Source organism: Taurulus bubalis (assembly GCF_910589615.1).
Source record: "Taurulus bubalis genome assembly, chromosome: 8".
NCBI classification, from domain to species: Eukaryota; Metazoa; Chordata; class Actinopteri; order Perciformes; family Cottidae; genus Taurulus; species Taurulus bubalis.
The window spans coordinates 24,024,870-24,044,442 of record NC_136596.1 but is presented as its reverse complement, the minus strand read 5'-3'; the positions used below and the strand labels follow the sequence as shown (position 1 = coordinate 24,044,442).

The 19,573-nt window shown below is 44.5% G+C and overlaps 1 protein-coding gene across 1 annotated transcript; it reads right to left on the bottom strand.

Annotated features, from left to right (window-relative positions):
* Positions 1-1,955: 1,955 nt before the first annotated feature.
* Positions 1,956-18,798, bottom strand: LOC306740499 (protein yippee-like 1; the record flags this gene model as incomplete). Its single annotated transcript, XM_079222661.1, has 4 exons — positions 1,956-2,096; positions 3,467-3,575; positions 6,112-6,155; positions 18,682-18,798. 4 exons carry the CDS (start codon positions 18,796-18,798, stop codon positions 2,007-2,009), a joined length of 360 nt encoding a protein of 119 aa, XP_079078787.1. The 3' UTR covers positions 1,956-2,006.
* Between the last annotated feature and the right edge of the window lie 775 nt (positions 18,799-19,573).

Below are 19,573 nucleotides of genomic sequence, written 5' to 3'. Positions count from 1 at the left end.
TCACACAAAGGTGTTTTTTTTTATGGAGTTATGCACTGCACAACAGAAAATAAGAGGGGAGGCTGTTCATGTTTTTGAAGAGGCACAAGATTCATACGGCTTAGAGGCAAATCACAAAGAGACGATTCATATGCTCTAAGAAAGAGAGAGAGAGAGAGAGAGAGAGAGAGAGAGAGAGAGAGAGAGAGAGAGAGAGAAGCATATAATGTGCAAAAGACCTACGGGAGCGGGAAGGAAATGGCGGGGTTTCTACGGTAGCAGCAAAGAATCATCGGAAACTCCACTTTTCACAAGCAAAAAACGAAAGGAAAAGCAGAAGCTGTCGATATAATTTGAATAAAACCAAAATCATCTAGAAGAATTTGACTACGGTCTTAACGGAAACGACGTAGAAACCTCAAACCGTGCCGGTCAAACTTTCTTTCCGTCTCCAACAATCTGTCGTTCGTCTGTGAAAAGGCCATTTAAAAAAAATTATATAAAAAAAACAGACAAGAGCGAACAAACTTTTTGCCTCTAAACGGAGATGAACCAAAGGCCTCTGCAAAGTGCAAACAAAGTAGCATCGTTCAAGTATAGTCACTGTGTAATGCGTGACCACACACAGACACACACAATGTAAATACACACAGTCAGATGCATATATACATATGTGCATGACAGCAAATGTATATTCAGAATCCATGTTCCATTACCTACGTACTACGAACATGTTCATAGTATTTATGGATATGCAATCGTAGTATGTGTGTGTATGTATCTCTGTGTCTCTTGTTTCATCACTAGACAATGGAATAATACAGTCTGCCTTTATGCTTTATGACACGTGGCCACTGATGTCAGGTTCCCCAGTCTAGAAACTATATCTACTCTTTTTCAGGTCTTTTTCCACTTGCTGCAAAATGGGACCAGCCACAATCGCACTTAGCCAAACACTACAAGTATATATCTATATAGTAATTATATATTTATGTATATATATATACATCCATTTATGTCCACAAATAGTAGGTGCTGCTTTCGATGCTTTTTGGGTGCTTGAAAGGTACCAGAAGGGGGAAATTAAGAAAAGTCACAAGAAAGAAAAGAAAAACTAAAAAAAACGTGTATATAAAAAAAACGTGTATGTATATATATATATATATATATATATATATATATATATATATATATATATATATATATATATATATATATATATATATATATATATATATATATATATATATAAGGAATACAATCCTACAATACTGCAATCCTATCCTTTGCCACTTTTTCGTTTTGTTTTTAAAAAGCATGACGCTGCTACATATTTGTAACTACAATAAACTCCCTTTCCCGTCCGCTCCTCACTCGTCCCTGATTGCTCATTTGGACATTAGCAAAGAAAAGCATGCTCAGCTATAGGCAGAGATACAAGAACAACAACAACAACAACAACAACGACGATGAGAAGAAGAACAAAACAGACTTGACAGGGAAATAAAATGCTAACCAGTAACATCCATTTGCCATCAAAACAAAACCTTACCAAACCCAGGAGTTAAACCTAAAGCCGATAACATTAAAAAATAATCCATCATCCGTCTCGCTGGGTGGGCGGAATAAAGAAAGACATGTCCCCATCGGTGAAGTCTCTCCCTTTCGCATCGTGGCCGCCGTGTCACCACAATCACTTGCTAGCGTGGTTCGGTGGGGGTTGAGTGAGCGGGGGTCAAACCCAAAAAGCTCCGGGGTTGTGAAGGAGAACACACAATCTCTACAGTGACGACAGGACTCCTGTGACGTGAATTTTCAACAGTTGCTCCGCTTCCTCGTCGTCGTTTTATTTCTTTAAATGTCATTTTTTCCCGTTCGGTTTCACGATGGGTGGGTGTGCGCGTGAAGGAGGCGAGAAGGTGGAGGTTGGTGGAGTTGGGGGGATGTGTGGGAGTGGGGGTTGATGGTCGTCGCTCCACGCAGTTCAATAAAGAGCATTCCAAGGTCAGAAAAGGAAAAGAGGAGCGTCACTCCCATCCGTTGTCCTTGATCATGTGAGCCAGCTCGATGATGAACTTTCCCTCTTTGTACTTTTGACTGCTTTCAAATGCATGTTCCTGTAAAAAAAAAATTTAAAAAAGTAGTTACAAGCTAAGGTGGAATGTACAAAGCGACGTAACGTAAAACGCAACATACAACGTAACGCACAAAGCAACGTACAGAGTAACTTACAGAGTAACGTACAGCATAAAGTACAACGCAACGTACAACGTTAAGTACAAAGCAACGTACAAAGTAACGTACAGAGTAACGTACAGAGTAACGTACAGCATAACGTACAGCGTAAACTACAAAGCAACGTACAAAACAACGTACAAAGCAACGTACAAAACGTACAAAGCAACGTACAAAGTAGCGTAAAAAGCAACGTACAGCGTAACGTACAACGTAAACTACAAAGCAACGTACAAAACAACGTACAAAACGTACAAAGCAACGTACAAAGCAACGTACAAAGTAGCGTAAAAAGCAACGTACAGCGTAACGTACAGCGTAAACTACAAAGCAACGTACAAAACGTACAAAGCAACGTACAAAGCAACGTACAACGTTAACTACAAAGCAACGTACAAAACAACGTACAAAGCAACGTACAAAGTGTTCTTTTATGTGAATGATGAGAACACCATGATTCACATGCATTTGCAGAGGAGGCATTCATCATAACACAGGGTATAAATAACTAAGCAGTGACTTTCATTCTGAGTCAAATAAACATGCACACAATTATTCATCTGGCCTTACAGTATTATCTGAGAAAAGCAGGAAGTTAAGGGACGCAGAGAACAATTGAATCTTTCCTCCAATGACCAAATCGCCTCTTTCAAAAGTCTCAACTTCCTGTCACACGTCTCCCTAAGTGCTCGATACTTTCCGGCGTGCGTCCTTGTCCCGCTGAGCTCCAGGAGAGTCAGGTTGTCGATGTTGGTCTGCGTCTTTGATTATTCGCTCAGCCTGCTTTGCCTTGTAAACCAGGTCCGCTCTGCTTTGCTCGCGGGGCTTTTGTTTTTTTTTGTCACTGAAGGAGCGGCTTTAAGTGAGTCCCTGTCTTATACTTTGTTCAGCTATTTTACACCCTTCTATAGTCGTCTCAGACAATTACCGGGACATGCCTCTTCAAAATGGCCCGACATTTAATCACTGCAGACTCTCAGAGGTACCAGTCTGTCTGCAGCCGACCTTTCGGCACTGTAATTATCTCGCGCGCTTGGAGACCAAAGAGCGCTCGATCTCTGAAGCCTAAACACAACCCTGAGCTAAAAGAAACTGTCACCATGGCTTTACGAAGCAATGCCTTAATGAGAGCAACCGTGTTCCTTTGACCCGCGACAGCACAATTTGTCTCGCGAGCCGAGAAACCACACAGCTGCACAACAAACGCGGGCGTTAAGTGGAGCCGGGGTGAGAGTTTAAAAAGGAGACTTACATATTTCCAGCCCAGCGTGGTTTTACAGTTTTCACAGTAGATATCAGCCACAGCATGTAAACCTGTGAGGAGAACCCGCTCCTCGGCTGGCCCGCAGCCGACATTCACCCTGCAGGGGAGACAGGAAGCGGAGAAAAGGTCACGCAGGTCAGGGAGAGGAGGAGGAAGAGGAGGAGGAGGAGGAGAAGAAGAAGAAGAACTCAATCTTTCACTTAAAAGTAACAGCACTGCTCAAGTATTCAAAGTGTCCACGTCAAAGTGTACTCGGTGCATGTTAATGTATTCTGTTATTATGAATGAATTTTTGTATACATGAGATTTTAACAGTTAACAAATTGCAAATGTCATAAAATACATTGGCATCAAGATAACAAATTAATACCTTATGGAGATATATTGAGTTCCTCATCTTTTACATCTTAAGATGTGTTTATTGGAGGAAATTAAAAAGTCTCCAAAATGGAAATACGACTCAATACTTCAACACTGTACTGAAGTACAGAACTAAATAAGTAAATACTTATTTGCTCAGAGAAATCTATTGTTTTCTCCATCAACATTGCACCACTCCCTCCCAGTAAACAGTGTTGCTGATTTGCTTTTAATTAAAGGAAATGCCACAGGCAAATAAACAATCATTTTATGTAACCAAGCGTCATGTAGACGGCTACAAAAGTTTATTTTCCCACCAAATGCATCTGTTTTTTTTGGGGGGCTTTATGTCTTTTTTACCCGTAAAGCACCATAAATATTGCTCGCTGGATTTCCGGTGCTTTCACATTGGGCATGATTGGAAGAAGTGATTTGGACTCTGCAGAGTGCTTCTTTTATTCAATTCATTCTGGCAGGGAGGAGCCATGCATTCCAGAGTCGGGCGGAACAAAGTAGCTGCACCGTGACACCTGAAAATGTCTCAGACCTCTTGGGGGAGGGGGTTCATGAAGACTGAGAGCAGAGACCCGAAAACCAACCAAGCGGGAAATAAACCACTAAAAAGCAGTTTAAGGGTTTACAGAGATGGATGTTAACCAGCCGCTCCGGCAGCATCGACTGACAGGAATGTTTTTTAGATGTCTAGGTTACTTATAACCGTTGTCGTGTGTGAGTGACTGTGCACATACCTGTCTGTCCACGGCCAATCTCGCATTCTACTGCGGAAAACTGCATAATATTTTTGGGTGGCCAGTTATGGATGCATGCTCAAAGACCTCTCGTGGTTGCGGTGACTCATAATTTCTCAAAATATAAAAAAATATATTTTAGTTTCCCTTTTGTACTGTTGAATGACTGTCTGCTGGCGGTGTGTTTGGCTCAGCAAAACGGAGGTACTAGTACACACACTGCTGAGTACCTGTCTGCTATACTGGGACCGTTTAGTGAGTTTCATTTTGTTTTGGAAAGACTGCATAACTTGTACGACAACTTCGAGACAATTGCCTGCATACATCGCCGCTTGTCCTTGAGTGTGATTTACGACGGTGTCTCGTTGGGGTCAGGGTACAGCAGTGGTGGAGATCTGCACTCTACTGAGTGTACCTTTCCAGCTTCAAAAGCATTTCAATGGCAACATTCCAACATGTAGTCAGGACCTGATTCACATAAAAACAGTCATTTGAATGTTGTTGAAACATTAATATGTAAAGTGGACTTCAGCCCATTTTTAATCCTGTCTTCTGACCTGAAAATCACCACATCAGTGCTTACTGGGTGCAGCTGGCAGAGACTAGAATCAGACTGGTTTTGACTTCCTGTAATGCGGAAAAACTATGACTATGAGCATTTTACCAAAAGTAATAGTAGCATGAATCTTATTTTTTGAACCCATGAAGAGATCACGATATCTCACCCAACTCCACCTGATAGGGGTGGTGCGTTTTAAGCACACCGAGGTGGCGTTTGTGTTTTTGTGACTAAAAACGGATTTAAAATGTATACCTCACAACGTTGGATAAAATGTCCCACAGGTGTCCGGACAAAGACGCACCTCGATGGGATGCATCGTTTGTTTCCGAGGAGGCTATTAGAAGAGGGGAGCTTTACTCACTATTTAAAGTGCATCTTTGATTTATTTATTTTTCCCCACAAGAATTAGGGAATTTGAACAAAAGTGTCTGCCGAGTGGATTCAATTAACTTTAATGTGTTTGTTGGAACGGATAATCGAAAGTGACTACTGGGAATAATTTCTGTGGTGGTGGATGTGAACTTTACCTGTGTAAACCCCTTGTTTTTCGCTCTCTCTTTTTTTTGGGCTAGTAAAGGTGCTTGTGGCTCCACCTGCCTGTGCATTGTTCTCAATTTTGTGCATGCGTGTTAAAACACAATTTTAACATACGTGTGCAGTCATCATGGCAGCAACGGACAACAGCTGCACAGAAAACAAAAAGTAAGAAAAGTGTGAAAGGAAAGCAGCAGGTTCAGGTGAAGAAGGGACGCTTGAACTCTTGATGTGAACTCAAACAAACGCACCCAGTGGCTTTAAAACTCCATCTAACAAATGAGCTTATTGTGTCTCTTTTATTTTCAAAAGGCCCAGAAGACTTTTTAAAGATACATAGAATTTAGACCAAATGTACAAAAAAAGTGCTTCACTCCGGAGAAAAGAAAAGAAACAAGGTGAATTGCAGGTGTGGGTCTCATACTTACACTGAATTAAACAGATAGGCTCTTCCTTGACTGCCTTGAAATGACTGAAACGAGAAAGAGAGAAGAGAAAAAAAAGGTAAGTTGACGATACAGAGCTACACCACACCGCTGAGTACAAGAATGTCAGCAACTGACACCCCGGGGTGCTTTTCTCCCAGTGACTGCTGTGCGTAATTGTTCCTCCACCTCGCCGAGGTTCCCACACACCAGTTTGGCCGGAGGTAAGAAATAAAACGAGGATCAGAGAGGCGCTGAAGTCGAAGCACATCTATCATTCATGACGAGAGGGGTGTTGTTTTTGGAGTGCTCAGTTTCTTGTTACTAATTGTGACATCAGAGCAGAACTAAACTCTACATTTCATACTTCATTTTCACCTAAATGTAGAGTATGTAGGAAGCTGTTGGTGCTTTGCACGGCGAGAGAAAACACAGGCGGAGAGAGTTGTGTGCTTGGAATCGAGTTAGTCATCAAAATAAATGGGATTACATCAAATCTAGATACAAATCTACCAAGAGTCACATTTCTTGCCTTGGGGTTTTCCGTGCTGCAAACTCTGTGTATTTGCAGAACAAGCCAGCAGCTGTGAAAGAAGAAGGCCCTTTAAAGCCTGAACAACAACAAATATCAATGAAAAACAGCCGTGATACAGTTCAGAGCGATATTATGTAAACTGTGAACACACACACACACACACACACACACAAACACACACTCCTGATTTAATACATTTTAACATTCCCGTCAACCCCAAGAGACTACATGTGGAAAACCTTTTTTGCTTGAATGCATGGAGGAATAAGTCATGTGCTTAAGCCCTGTTGAGTTGTCTTCTAAACAAATACTGTTCCGTGTGTGTGTGTGTGTGTGTGTGTGTGTGTGTGTGTGTGTGTGTGTGTGTGTGTGTGTGTGTGTGTCCTTGAGACACCGCACAACTGATGGGAGGAGGGTTTCGGGAACAACACAAAAAAAAAGTTTTGTTTTTTTTACTTATACGTGCAGCCTGGAGATGCAGCATCCAAGAGATGATATTTATATATTATATCAACATTTGCTGGTCTTTTTTTTTTTTTTTTTGCATTGTGCGTTCCTTTGTGTGTTGTCTATCTTATTCACATATACATGAGACCGATAAATAGCACCAACGGAGAAAAATATAAATCCAGAAATATGAAATTTATATATTCTGCTGGTAACAAGACAGACGGGGGAAAAAAAGTTTGAAAGATTCCCACGATTTGAGAAGAAAAGTTCACTGTAAAATCTTTGCTACTTAAACCGATAAACAACGACGTCAAAACCTCAACATTTCTACAAATGTCACCTGCACATTTTAAAGCGACGCATATTTTTTTTGTCATCCCTTTATTCTTTCCTTCTTTCTCCAAACTTAACCTGAAGAACTGCTACGACCACGCACATGAAACGATGACACAAAATCAAATTGTGTGGCCCTGAACAATGCAGGAGGTTAAATTAAACTCTGTCTCTCTATAAATATCCTCACGCATGATGTCCACCGTGTGTATTAATGTGAACACAGAGCGGCAAAGCCGTCACAGTGGGCGCCGACGGCAGAGCCTTCCTCTCCCTCGGCCTCGTCATCCTCGGCCGGCCGGCCGGCGGACAGCCGCCCCAATCGGCTTTGCTTTTTCCATTGCAAATGAGCGCGGCAGATAAGTTAGTGGCTGCGGTTGAGGGCGCTGAGCTAATACCACCTAATAGGAGCAGCAGCAGCCTCCTCTGCTGACCACCGCCGAGGCTCAATGGACCTTTTCCCAGCCGCCCCGGGTGTTGAACATTTGTCAAAACTGGGAACCTTTTATTTCAGATAATAGGAGTTTGGCTTGGAGCTGATCCAAGACGCATCAAAAAGAGGATTCTTCTTCTCTTCTCTGCTCCTCCTCCTCCCTTTCGGTCACTGTAGGTGCTGATGTCTCACTGTCGCATCCTCAGCTCATTGTTTTGCGTTTCGAAGTGAAGTCTGCACTCACGTACAGTCCACAGCCACACGACATGTGACCTTTAGCTGCCAGAGGGAACTAGGTCGTTCCCCGTGGAGTCAACAACAAGCCCTCTCCACAGCGCTTATAGTCCGGGGGAGGGGAGGGTGGGGGATACTCCATGTGACAAGCGCTGGGTGTCATATCTGCGCTTTGCTGTGCCTCAGCCATCAACTCAACCACTGGCAAAGAAAAGTGGACGGCTGCGTCTCTCGCTACCCTTATCCGTTTCCCACAGTCTATTTTTACTTTGGCAGTGTTTGTTTTTTTTGCTGCGAGATTTTTTTTTTTACTTTACTGTAAATAACCGGGGCCACAAGAAACATCAGGATGCTTTTCACACAACCTGTTAAAGAGAATCTAGAACTGCAAAGAAGTGTTTTTAAAACGCAGACAGAAGCCAGACAGGTTTCGGGGGCTGCACTAAACCCTCCAGACTCCCAACAACAATCCTATTAGACAGGATCCCTGCAAGGGTTGTTTCCAGCATGTGCAGAGAGAATCAGATGCAGACTGGAAGAACTCCCACAGGTTCTTGCCGTTTAATAAAACATGAGCAAATGAGTGTGGTTACCGAGCCTTTTTTCTTCTTCTTCTTTTTCGTAAGCTGCTGCAATTTCATTTGTTTTGAAAAATGCTTGTTCCTAAGAAATTCATTCTACAAAGCAAATCTCCAAAATCCCTGAATCCCTCTCGACCACGCGGGACTGAAGGGGAACAATACCTCGCACAGAGAAATCCTCTTCTTTTAGCCAAACACACTAAATACAAATCCGACCCCCGACAGGCTGAAATGAGCAGCGAGCTGGTTCCTTAACGGCACACAGGCAGACAAACTGCATCCGATTTCGACAAAATGTACAACAAAAAAACTAGGATTTTTATTTCGGCTTAACTCAAAGCTATTAACAAACCTGCCGGGGTCGATTTTAACCATCTGTTTCAACAGATGCCCGGCTGTGGTAGGTGAAAGTTCAGGGTTTTTTTAGGACTAAATGTCTGATATTTACAAGCTTATACTATGTTCTGCAGAAAAGAAGTAAGAAGAAGTGTCAATTCTGTCTGATTAACGCCATGTTCACCATCTTGATTTAGCATCGTTTGCTGAGCAGTACAGCTGAAAGAAAACCATATTGAGCAAAGTGTCTTGTGTCACTTCAATCTGCTAGTTCTAATATATACTTTAATTATGATATTAAAGAAAGAGAGGGAGAGCAGTATCAACATGACTGCTCCGTCTGTCACATGTAGAGCATCAGACTTGGCAAACTTCCAGCTGGAAGAAAGAGGGGGAAATAAACTCAAACCCCAAAGGAAGTGCGTCTGTTAATGGCTAGAAAAGAAAAGTGTGATCAATCCATTAGAGGGCCTTCCATCAGCCTGATGAAGCCAAGGTGCTGCATAAAACACTCGGCCTGCTCCTCAGTATTCAGGCAGCGTCGTCCCGCTCCGGGACCTCGTTCACACTGCAGGCCTCTGCTCCCACACCGCTATCAGGATGGCTGCTCCGATCTGCGGACGGATGCAACCCACATCTGATAAAAATATGAATGTGGCGGCGATGGCAAAAAAATGCAACGTGCCCGGGGTGACGACGACAACAACGAACGTCAGATCGGGTTTTGGGTGCCAATCCGCTTCTTAGTTTCAGCATGAAACGGTTGGCCTTCACACTAACACAGCCTCGTCTTAAAACCTGCATTCTCTCTACTGACCACCAGGGGCCGACTCCTCTGGTTGTATAAAAGTCTATATAAATGACTCTACTTCTCTCTTGATTTATTCCCTTAGTAAACATTGTAAACATGAGTTTATGTCTCAATCTCTAGTTTCAAGTCTTCTTCAATACAGCATGATGCTCATTTAGTAAATGATGGTCATTTAGAGTCAAACAGACCATAAAGCAGGGTAATGCTTTAGGGCGGGGCTTACAGTGATTGACAGGTCTACGTCATTCCATTTACGGTAACTTCCGTTCACTGGTTGCAAAAAGCCAAGATGACGATGGCAAAATCGTCAAACTCAATTTCTAAACCTTTCCAAAAACTTTAATGAAAGTTGCATTAAGCCAAGTGTGTGCATCACAGCTGGCTGCTCGGCCTCAATAATTAAAGGTTCATCGGGGAGTTTTTACAGCGAGAAGAAAACATCTCTTTTTCAGAAGCTTCCCATATTTAGTCTGGTGGCTGAGGGGACTGAGCCTGCCACACTTCCCTCTGGCCCGTATGCTCAGGTTAATCCTCTCTTTCGGGCTGCTCCATCTGCATCTTTTGCTCGCCGGCTGGCATGCCTCGAAGACTCTGCGCATAAGCTCTGCGAGGGGGAAACAGCTATTTTTCAGTTTTGGGGTTGTTGTTGTTGTATTTATTTATTTTTATTCCTGACTCAGGAACTCAAATTGCAACTGTGGGGAGAAATCTGCCAGAACCTGCAGAGCTAATTCAAACACCTCCCGCTGTTGTTGTTGTTGTTCGCGTGGCCGGGTTACTGGTCCCCTTTTTTTTTTTAATGCTCCGTCCACAAAGTTCATAAGCAACGCTGGGCTGGAGCTTCACTTCACAAATTTCACATGAGATGAGACTCACGCGTGGACAGGGCGCGTGGCCCTTGGCAGCGCGTAGTGGAAAACACCCGACTACGGTGTCGTCTTCTCCTAAGTAACATAATCGGCTTAGAAGGGTTGATGCCGAGGACCGGTGATGCTGCCCCGAACGCAGCAACGCTAACGAGGTGTGGCAGCGAATAGAGAGCTTATTAATAGATCTGCCGGCAGTATGGTCACAATCAACAGCGAAATATCATTAGGAACAACTTTCATATATTAGCGTGCTTCACGATGTGGAATATAAAAGGCGCACAGTCAGATTTTACAACGCTGAAACGTTTGCTCAAATAAAAATATTTTAAGAAAATGTGCCAAGTATTCTCAGTTACAGCTTCTGGAATATGATTTTGAATTGAACATCTTGGAGTTTTGTACCGTTGGTCGCACAAAACAAAGAATGTGTATTTTTGTATTTCTCTGATTGCTTTCTGCATCATCTTTAGTGTTCGTCATATGTTGTATATATTAAGCTTCTATACACCCGTAGTTGGGAACTGCATGTTTACTTGCATGAAAAAAAAGCTACAAATGCGACAGATCAATGTTTTCTTCCAGAGATTCACTACTAACCCACAACAAACACACACAACACGTCTTTAAAGCCACAATGATGCCGGCATGATCTATGAGATATAATATGTTTAAGAGCTTTGTCCGATCAGATGTTGAAAGACTGATGCAGAAGCACGAAGCGTTCAAGTATCAGAGCAGCAAAGCAACATGTTGACTGTGTCAAACCTCCTGCAGGAACGACACAGCCACACAACGACGAAGATCCCTTAATTAAATCCACTTTATAATTAAAGTGGATTGTTTACACTAATTAGGTCATTTGTCAAGAGTCACCGAATGGCTTTGGCCCAAAAGACAAGGAAACATAACCCGACAGTCAACGGATCACTGCAGGGCTCTGAGTTTTTAATGCTGAGCAGCTTTTATTATATAGTTTTCATTATCATTTAATGGGCTTATTATTATTCCTCTTAAATTCCTTGAAGACCAATGAGGCAGATTACAAACCACTCCTGCGGTAAAGACGGGCAGAGACGGTTTCACGACAGCAGCCGTCTCCAAACCGGTTGTGGAGGTTTTTGCACCAAACGGCTGCAAAGCATGGAGACGTTTGTCACATGACACATGTTGATGCATCTCCTGATCCATTTAGAGACTAGATGATGAAACAATTGCCTCATAAAAAGATGTGGCCTTAAGGTTTACATTTCATAAAAGTGAGAAACAACTTTTTAAGCGTTGGCAGTGGAATTCTTTATTTCAGGCTCAAAGGACTGATGGCACATTCACATTTATTTCGCACAACATTGTCAATTCATTTCATGTAAAATGATGCGTTTTGCAAAAAATATTGTTCAACTGTTTGAATGGCAGCTTCAACTGAAGGCAAATAGCCGAAACAAACACAAACACAACCCTCTCTGGCCTGAAGCTAATAGATAAGTACGGCTTTGCATCAGACTACAGCTTTAGTGTCTGTCCTCAGCGGACAAACCGCAGGGGACAAAAGAAAACCAATTAAACAGCAATGTCTTCCAAATGAACCTCAATCAAGGAGTTTAATTGATGTAAACTGGATACCACAAACCAAACTGGCTCCTAATGCAGCCGACTGCTTTCAGCGGTTTCTGAGAAGCGACTAATAAATCACATTCATTGGGTTTTCCCAGTTTGAAGCATCTCTGGTGCTGCTGGTCTTCCAGCATTCCTGCTCCAGTGTCAGGTATGTGGACAAAGTGCCTCCAATAAAACAAACACAACAACTCCCCTTTAACAGATTCAGGCCCTCCCACGCCAACTACACAGGAGCTTCAGCTCATAAACATCTCACTCTCTAATTATTTCTTTTAGAAAGCGACATTCACTGCTCACAATACATCACAGAGAAGACGGCAGATGTCACAGTGGAGCCGAATGAGTAACAGCGACGTCCCAGGTTCAATTCCTTGGGACCTTTAATGCAGTTAAAATAGAGTTGTAAATTACAAGTCAAGCAGGGAAAGGATGCTAGGTTTTTATCATTTAATTGATCAAGAAAATATTTCAGATTCAGATTTCTTATGACTTCTTGTTTTTCTTTACTGCAAGTCCATAAAAGAAATCTTGCTGAGTGTGCGTTCTTGACTGTAAACACGTTATTTGTGTGAACTCTGTCATATAAATTAAGTTTCATTATTATAATTGTTAGTGGTGTTGTCTTCCTTGTTTCATGTCTCAATGAAACAATAAACTTCCTGAATTTAAATCTAATGTCTCACAACTTTCTTCTGCATTATTCTTGTGTTTCAGCTGAAGTTTTTTTTTTTTTGCAAAAACCCTCCCTTCGCTTAACTCTTCTTGATTTTCATTATTCTTCTTCTCTGCACCCAGTCAAAAGCATTTGCTGCACCAACAAATTTAACCTCCGGCACCGGAGCCAATAAAACGTCCCACAGACTTTCCCGCGAGGACGATTAATCCACGTATGGGACACGGCTCTCAGCGCCTTAATTGAGTTGCAGATAAATGAGGAAAGTCCCGCTCTTTTGCATAAAAGCTCATCAGCTGTGATTTACGGCGGTCTTTAACAATTAAAACCCCGTGCGATTCTTGTTGCGCAGACATCACAGCCCCGAAATGACCATCTTGAGGCCTGTGATGCTGACGAGAGGAGCTGGTTGAGCCGTTTGCTCGTCTTCCTGTAGAGCTGCGAGCTTCCAGGTCTCCAAAGCCGCGGGAGGGAAATGGATTTCGACACGGAGTTGGCGAGGGTGTGCAGATTGATCATCTTTTCCATTTGAATAATCAGCTTAGTGCGCGGTGAGAGTGCAACGCACGGGGAGTCACCATCTTGTTTCAACACGCAAAAAGGTCACCGCTTCTGTCGCTGCAGCTCCGGCTCATCCGATAGTTTATGAACTACACATCGCACTACATTGCTCCAGCCGCCGATCGACCGCCAGCGCCAAAGCAGCCATTTGCACGTTTGTGACTGCAAATGTCAGCCACTGTTCGGACCACGTGGACTTCGATTCCCAGACATCCTTGTGATAAATACATACTGTTTACGCCTCGCATCATTAGAAACCTGATGGTGTGAGTCTCAGCTGTGGGCGGATAAATGACCAGACCCGGCAGGGCGATTTCATTTTGGGTAAATGGGCCGAATCTTTGGCATCCGACTGTGAAATTTGCAATTTATTTTCTTTGCTAAGATTTTTTTCAATATTGAGGGCAGAAACTGGGAAGGATTCTTGTGCAACCTATCAGTAGTCCTAATTTATTCTTAATAAGAACTCCACAGCAGCTTCATAGGAGACTGGAGGAAGTGTATGAGGATAAGAGATCCTTCACATATTCTGTGGGACTGTCCAGGGTCAATATCAACCGCCGGGGTCGGGTGCTATGCAGACCGGGCGGTGGGCCAGGCAGGAGACCTGGGCGAGCCGATCGCCAGCAGCATAGACTAGCTCTAGGGACGTGGAACGTCACCTCGCTAGCGGGGAAAGAGCCGGAGCTGGTGCAGGAGGTGGAGCGGTACCAGCTAGATTTAGTTGGGCTCACCTCCACGCACAGCATGGGCTCTGGAACCAAGCTCCTGGAGAAGGGTTGGACTTTGTCCTTTTCTGGAGTTGCCCAGGGTGAGAGGCGCCGGGCGGGAGTGGGGATACTCACGAGCCCCCGGCTGAGCGCCGCTATGTTGGAGTTTTCCCCGGAGAACGAGAGGGTCGCCTCTCTGCGCCTTCGGGTTGCAGGGAGTAAAGCTCTGACTGTTGTTTGTGCTTATGCACCGAACAGCAGTTCAGAGTATCCGGCCTTCTTGGAGTCGGTGGGAGGGGTCCTGGAAAGGGCGCCGCCTGCCGACTCCATAGTTCTCCTGGGAGACTTCAACGCTCATGTGGGCAATGACAGAGAAACCTGGCGGGGCGTGATTGGGAGGAACGGCTTGCCCGATCTGAACCCGAATGGTGTTTTGTTGTTGGACTTCTGTGCTAGCCACAGTTTGTCCATAATGAACACCATGTTCGAGCATAAGGTGGGGAGGGGAGGGGGGGGGAACTGCTGACCCGGACTGGGGACATCGTCGGGCGGTGGAAAGAGCACTTTGAGGAACTCCTAAACCCGGCCAACATGTCCCCCGGAGAGGGGGCAGCGCCGGAAGACTTTGGGATGGTTTCTCCCATATCCCTGGCAGAGGTCGCTAAGGTAGTCAAAAAGCTCCTTGGTGGCAAGGCGCCAGGGGTGGATGAGATCCGCCCTGAGATGCTGAAAGCGCTGGACATTGCTGGGCTGTCTTGGTTGACACGCCTTTTCAGTGTCGCATGGGGGTCGGGAACAATGCCCATGGACTGGCAGACCGGGGTGGTGGTTCCCATCTTCAAGAAGGGGGACCGGAGAGTGTGCTCAAACTATCGTGGCATCACACTGCTCAGCCTCCCGGGAAAAGCTTATGCCAGGGTGCTGGAAAGGAGGCTCCGACCGCTTGTCGAACCTCAGATTCAAGACGAGCAGTGCGGATTCCGTCCCGGTCGTGAAACAGTGGACCAGCTCTTTACCCTTGCAAGACTACTGGAGGGGTCCTGGGAGTTTGCCCAACCAGTGGGGGTTGCGGGAGTATGGGGTGCCGGACCCGTTGGCACGGGCTATCCGGTCTCTGTACGCCTGCAGTAGGAGCTGTGTCCGTATCCTCGGTAGTAAGTCAGACACGTTCCCGGTGGGTGTTGGCCTCCGCCAGGGCTGCCCTTTATCACCGGTCCTGTTCGTGACCTTCATGGACAGGATATCTAGGCGCAGCCAGGGGGCGGAGAGGATCCGGTTCGGGAGTCTCGGGATCGCCTCTCTGCTGTTCGCGGATGATGTGGTCCTGTTTGCCTCCTCGGACTGTGACCTCCAGCATTCACTGGGGCGTTTTGCAGCCGAGTGTGAAGCGGCAGGGATGAAAGTTAGCGCCTCCAAATCTAAGGCCATGGTGCTCTGCCGGAAACCGGTGGATTGCTCCCTCCAGGTGGGGACAAACTGCCTACCTCAAGCGAAGGAGTTCAAGTATCTCGGGGTCTTGTTCACGAGTAAGGGTAAGGTGGAGCGGGAGATCGACAGACGGATCGGTGCGGCTGCAGCAGTAAAACAGGCGCTGTACCGGTCCGTCCTGGTGAAGAGGGAGCTGAGCCGGAAGGCGAAGCTCTCCATTTACTGGTCGGTCTATGTTCCAACCCTCACCTATGGTCACGAACTCTGGGTCGTGACCGAAAGAACGAGATCTCGGATACAAGCGGCCGAAATGAGCTTCCTCCGCAGGGTGGCCGGGCTCACCCTTAGAGATAGGGTAAGGAGCTCGGACATCAGGAGGGAGCTTGGAGTCGAGTCGCTGCTCCTTCGTGTCGAAAGGAGTCAGCTGAGGTGGTTCGGGCATCTAGTCAGGATGCCTCCTGGACGCCTCCCATTAGAGGTTTTCCAGGCATGTCCAACTGGTAGGAGACCCCGGGGAAGACCGAGGACACGCTGGAGGGATTATATCTCCCGGCTGGCCTTGGAACGCCTCGGGGTCCCCCAGAATGAGCTGGAAAGTGTTGCGGGTGAGAGAGAAGCCTGGGTCGGCCTGCTGAACCTGCTGCCACCGCGACCCGACCCCGGATAAGTGGCTGATAATGGATGGAATGGATGGTAAGTATGCCGTTCTCTGTAATGGACTTGTGGCGATCTCACGGTGCAAACGTGTACGTCGCAGTTCAAAGTCGGACTAAAGCTTCAAGCGGATCTTCTCACTGTCAACGCAAATGCTAATGTGGCCGCAGCCTGGATTTGGATGTCTAGAAAAACAACTGGATCAAACGGTGAATCAAAAAGATCGTATAACTCAATGTTTTCATTAGTTTAACAAAGGTTTTAAGCTAATATCTGAAATATAAAAAAGCCCCAAAACAGCAAAGTGTGCCCAGCAACGTTGTCCCGAAGTCACCGTTGAAGTGTTACTAAAGCGCTTGTTGGCTAACGGCATTTTTCTTCTTGTTCTTTTGGAACAAAACAGGGCGAAACCAAAACACGTTTAGACCTGCTCAACTTTTGGCACTTTCTGGTGAAATGTTTTGTCTACAAGAAACAGAAGCAGTTTAAAAATAGAAAAGAAGCTTTTATTGCCAGCCATTTGGGTTTTAGGTAATTGGAAAACGACAAATTGGACTCTGAGAACCTGCAACAAGCATCTGTCGATATTTTATAGACGCAAATAAATAATAAGTATATCAAACAATTATCCATGAAATGAATAAATAACGAAAATAATCATCAATCCCGGCGCTGATGACACTGCAAGAGAATTTCTGCAATCTTGAGATGAGAGGGAGGACACAATTTGAACAAATAAAAAAAGAACAGTTTATAGACAACGTGTGGGTAGTGAGGCAAATCTGAAGCCTGACTGTCTGGATTTATCATCTCGTTTTTTGAAAGTAATCCTCCGAGGTCTCAGTGAGCCACAGCAGCCGCAGCTTTCCCTTTGACCTTTTTTTTTTTTTTTACTAAAAAACTGCAACAGAAACAAAAATAGCCGCGGCTTGAACACTTTAAAAGGCTGACCACAGTCACTGAGTCCAGTAATAACAGCAGCAGCAGCAGCAGCTGCGGTCATCGAAACCTCTGAGAATTTATCGGCACAATTAAATACAGACGCAAGAGCGAGCAGACAGGTACACGAGCTAAGGAGATGCAATAAGGAGGTGAGCGTCAAATAAAATGACATTGCTGTCAAACCCAAAGTGATATTTGCCATAACTAATATCAAAAGGACCACACTAAATCACTGCAGAGAAATCCCAGTTCAGCCGAGCAAAGACTTATTAAATTCTCAAATACTACAAGGAGCTTGATAAACTGTATCATCGTGGCTCATAATCTCACCCAAAAGATGATGGAGACCCAGACAGTGATTATTCAAATACCCAGACAGTCTGCAGATTTATCAGTTTGAGTTGAATAATGAAAAACTGGATATAGCCGACCATAAAAATGTTGAGAACAGCTAAACTCTTGTACTAACCGGACAACCGGAACTTATTCTCTGAATTTTACCCATCCTTAGTAATTAAGGAGCAATGTGCTGCTGTGAATTTCAATTCAAATTCCATTTTCTTTATTCTATTATTTGAAAAAGCACGGGTGGAGGAGTCACAAAAAGTTGGACCATTTTGCTACAATTTTGTTGGGGCGGTAGGGTCCGAACATTTTTCTTCCTCCAAAGTGGGGCGTGACAGAAAAAGTTTGAGAACCACTGAATTGAACAAACCCACAAGAAATGATCTGCCAACTTTGCAGCTTGTATCTTTTTAGCTCATTGTTTGGGTTTTACCGCTCATTTAAATCCCCTGTTTGATACCCAATCCTCCCCAAACACACAAAGACACAACATTAGCGGCTAGCCGGTGAACACAGTGGAGCATTTAGCGGCTTAAGATCCAGATTCTGTTGTCGTGGAGTTGGCGGAGACCAAAAACAGAGCTAAAACAAGACTTCCGATGAATGTTTCTCCGTGTCTGCTGCAGGTGTTAACAGCCAGTTGGGATCGTTGTGAATAAAGTGCCAGACTAACTGTGCCAGTCACAACTATCAAGGTAATCGTCAGCTAGCAAGCTAGGTAGCTCGGTCGCTAACTGAAGATCGAGACAGAAGACAGCGAAATGAAGGAACGCCGTCCCTGTTAAGACAGGTAGGTATTTATTCACTGTTAGAATCACTTAAACGTGTTCAGTCTACATTTTAGAAACCTCTCCGGGTAACGAGTCCCACTATTACGCAACGTTTAACCACGACGAGCTCCAAATCCACTAAACTAGCCTGAAAATGAAGACTATCTGAAATGATGAGAGTCTATGATGCGGAGTGGACAGTCAAGGCGGCGGGACTTATTGAAGGGTCAATTGACTGTCACGTGAAAAGGCTGCAGGGTGACTCAAGTGGAGGACCGGGAGGAGCGGCCGTACCTTTGAGATGAGCTCGTCGTGGTTGGCCAGGTGTGCCCGGCAGTGGATGCAGCTGTAGGTGCGGTGGCAGCTCGGCAGGTAAGCCTGGAAGGTCTTTGACTTGGTCATCTTCACCATGTCAGTGGGGCAGGGCTCCTCGCTGGTGTCCGGGCTGGCTCTGGAGGAGTTGCAGCTCTGCTGGACTTGCTGACAGAAGAAGCACTGGAAGATGCAGGCAAAAGCCGTCGTTGTGGTGGAGTGGGAGTGTGGCAGGCTCCACACAGACACCACGGGAGAAAATCAAACCTGAAGGGGGGGGGGCGGAAGAAAAAGGAAATAAATGTGCTGAGAGACACATCATATATACGTGGGATTTTTTAGAGCTCATGATCTTGATTGCATTTCCCATATAGATTGTTCGCTCGAGCAACCATTTGATTACAGTAATCTATTATGTGATTGCGGTCACATGTTGTTGATGCAACTTGATGTTATGACACGTCAAATATATGACGTGTAAAGCCTCACAACGCCTTTCACTTGGTCACAAACTGATTTATTATTCATAGTTCTGTCTCACTGTACCAATACACACAGTGGAGGAGATTATTCAAGCTTCTGATATAAATGTTAATTGTTTTTATTTGTTTGCATGTTAGTAAAATCAGATATTAATCACAACCTCCTTCAAAGAGGACAATCTGGTTCTTCAAACTTCTTAAATTGGTTTCAACTGCGAGAAGAGTTTGTGTTCAGATTAGCTTTAACACAGTTAATGTCCAGTGTTTTTGATGATTGGCATCTATGTATTGTTGTAGCTATCTATTATCATGTGCATTAGATAGAAGACAAATATAACTGTCAGTCAAAAATAAACAGGACATATAGAAAACTTTTTCCTTTCCTTTTAATG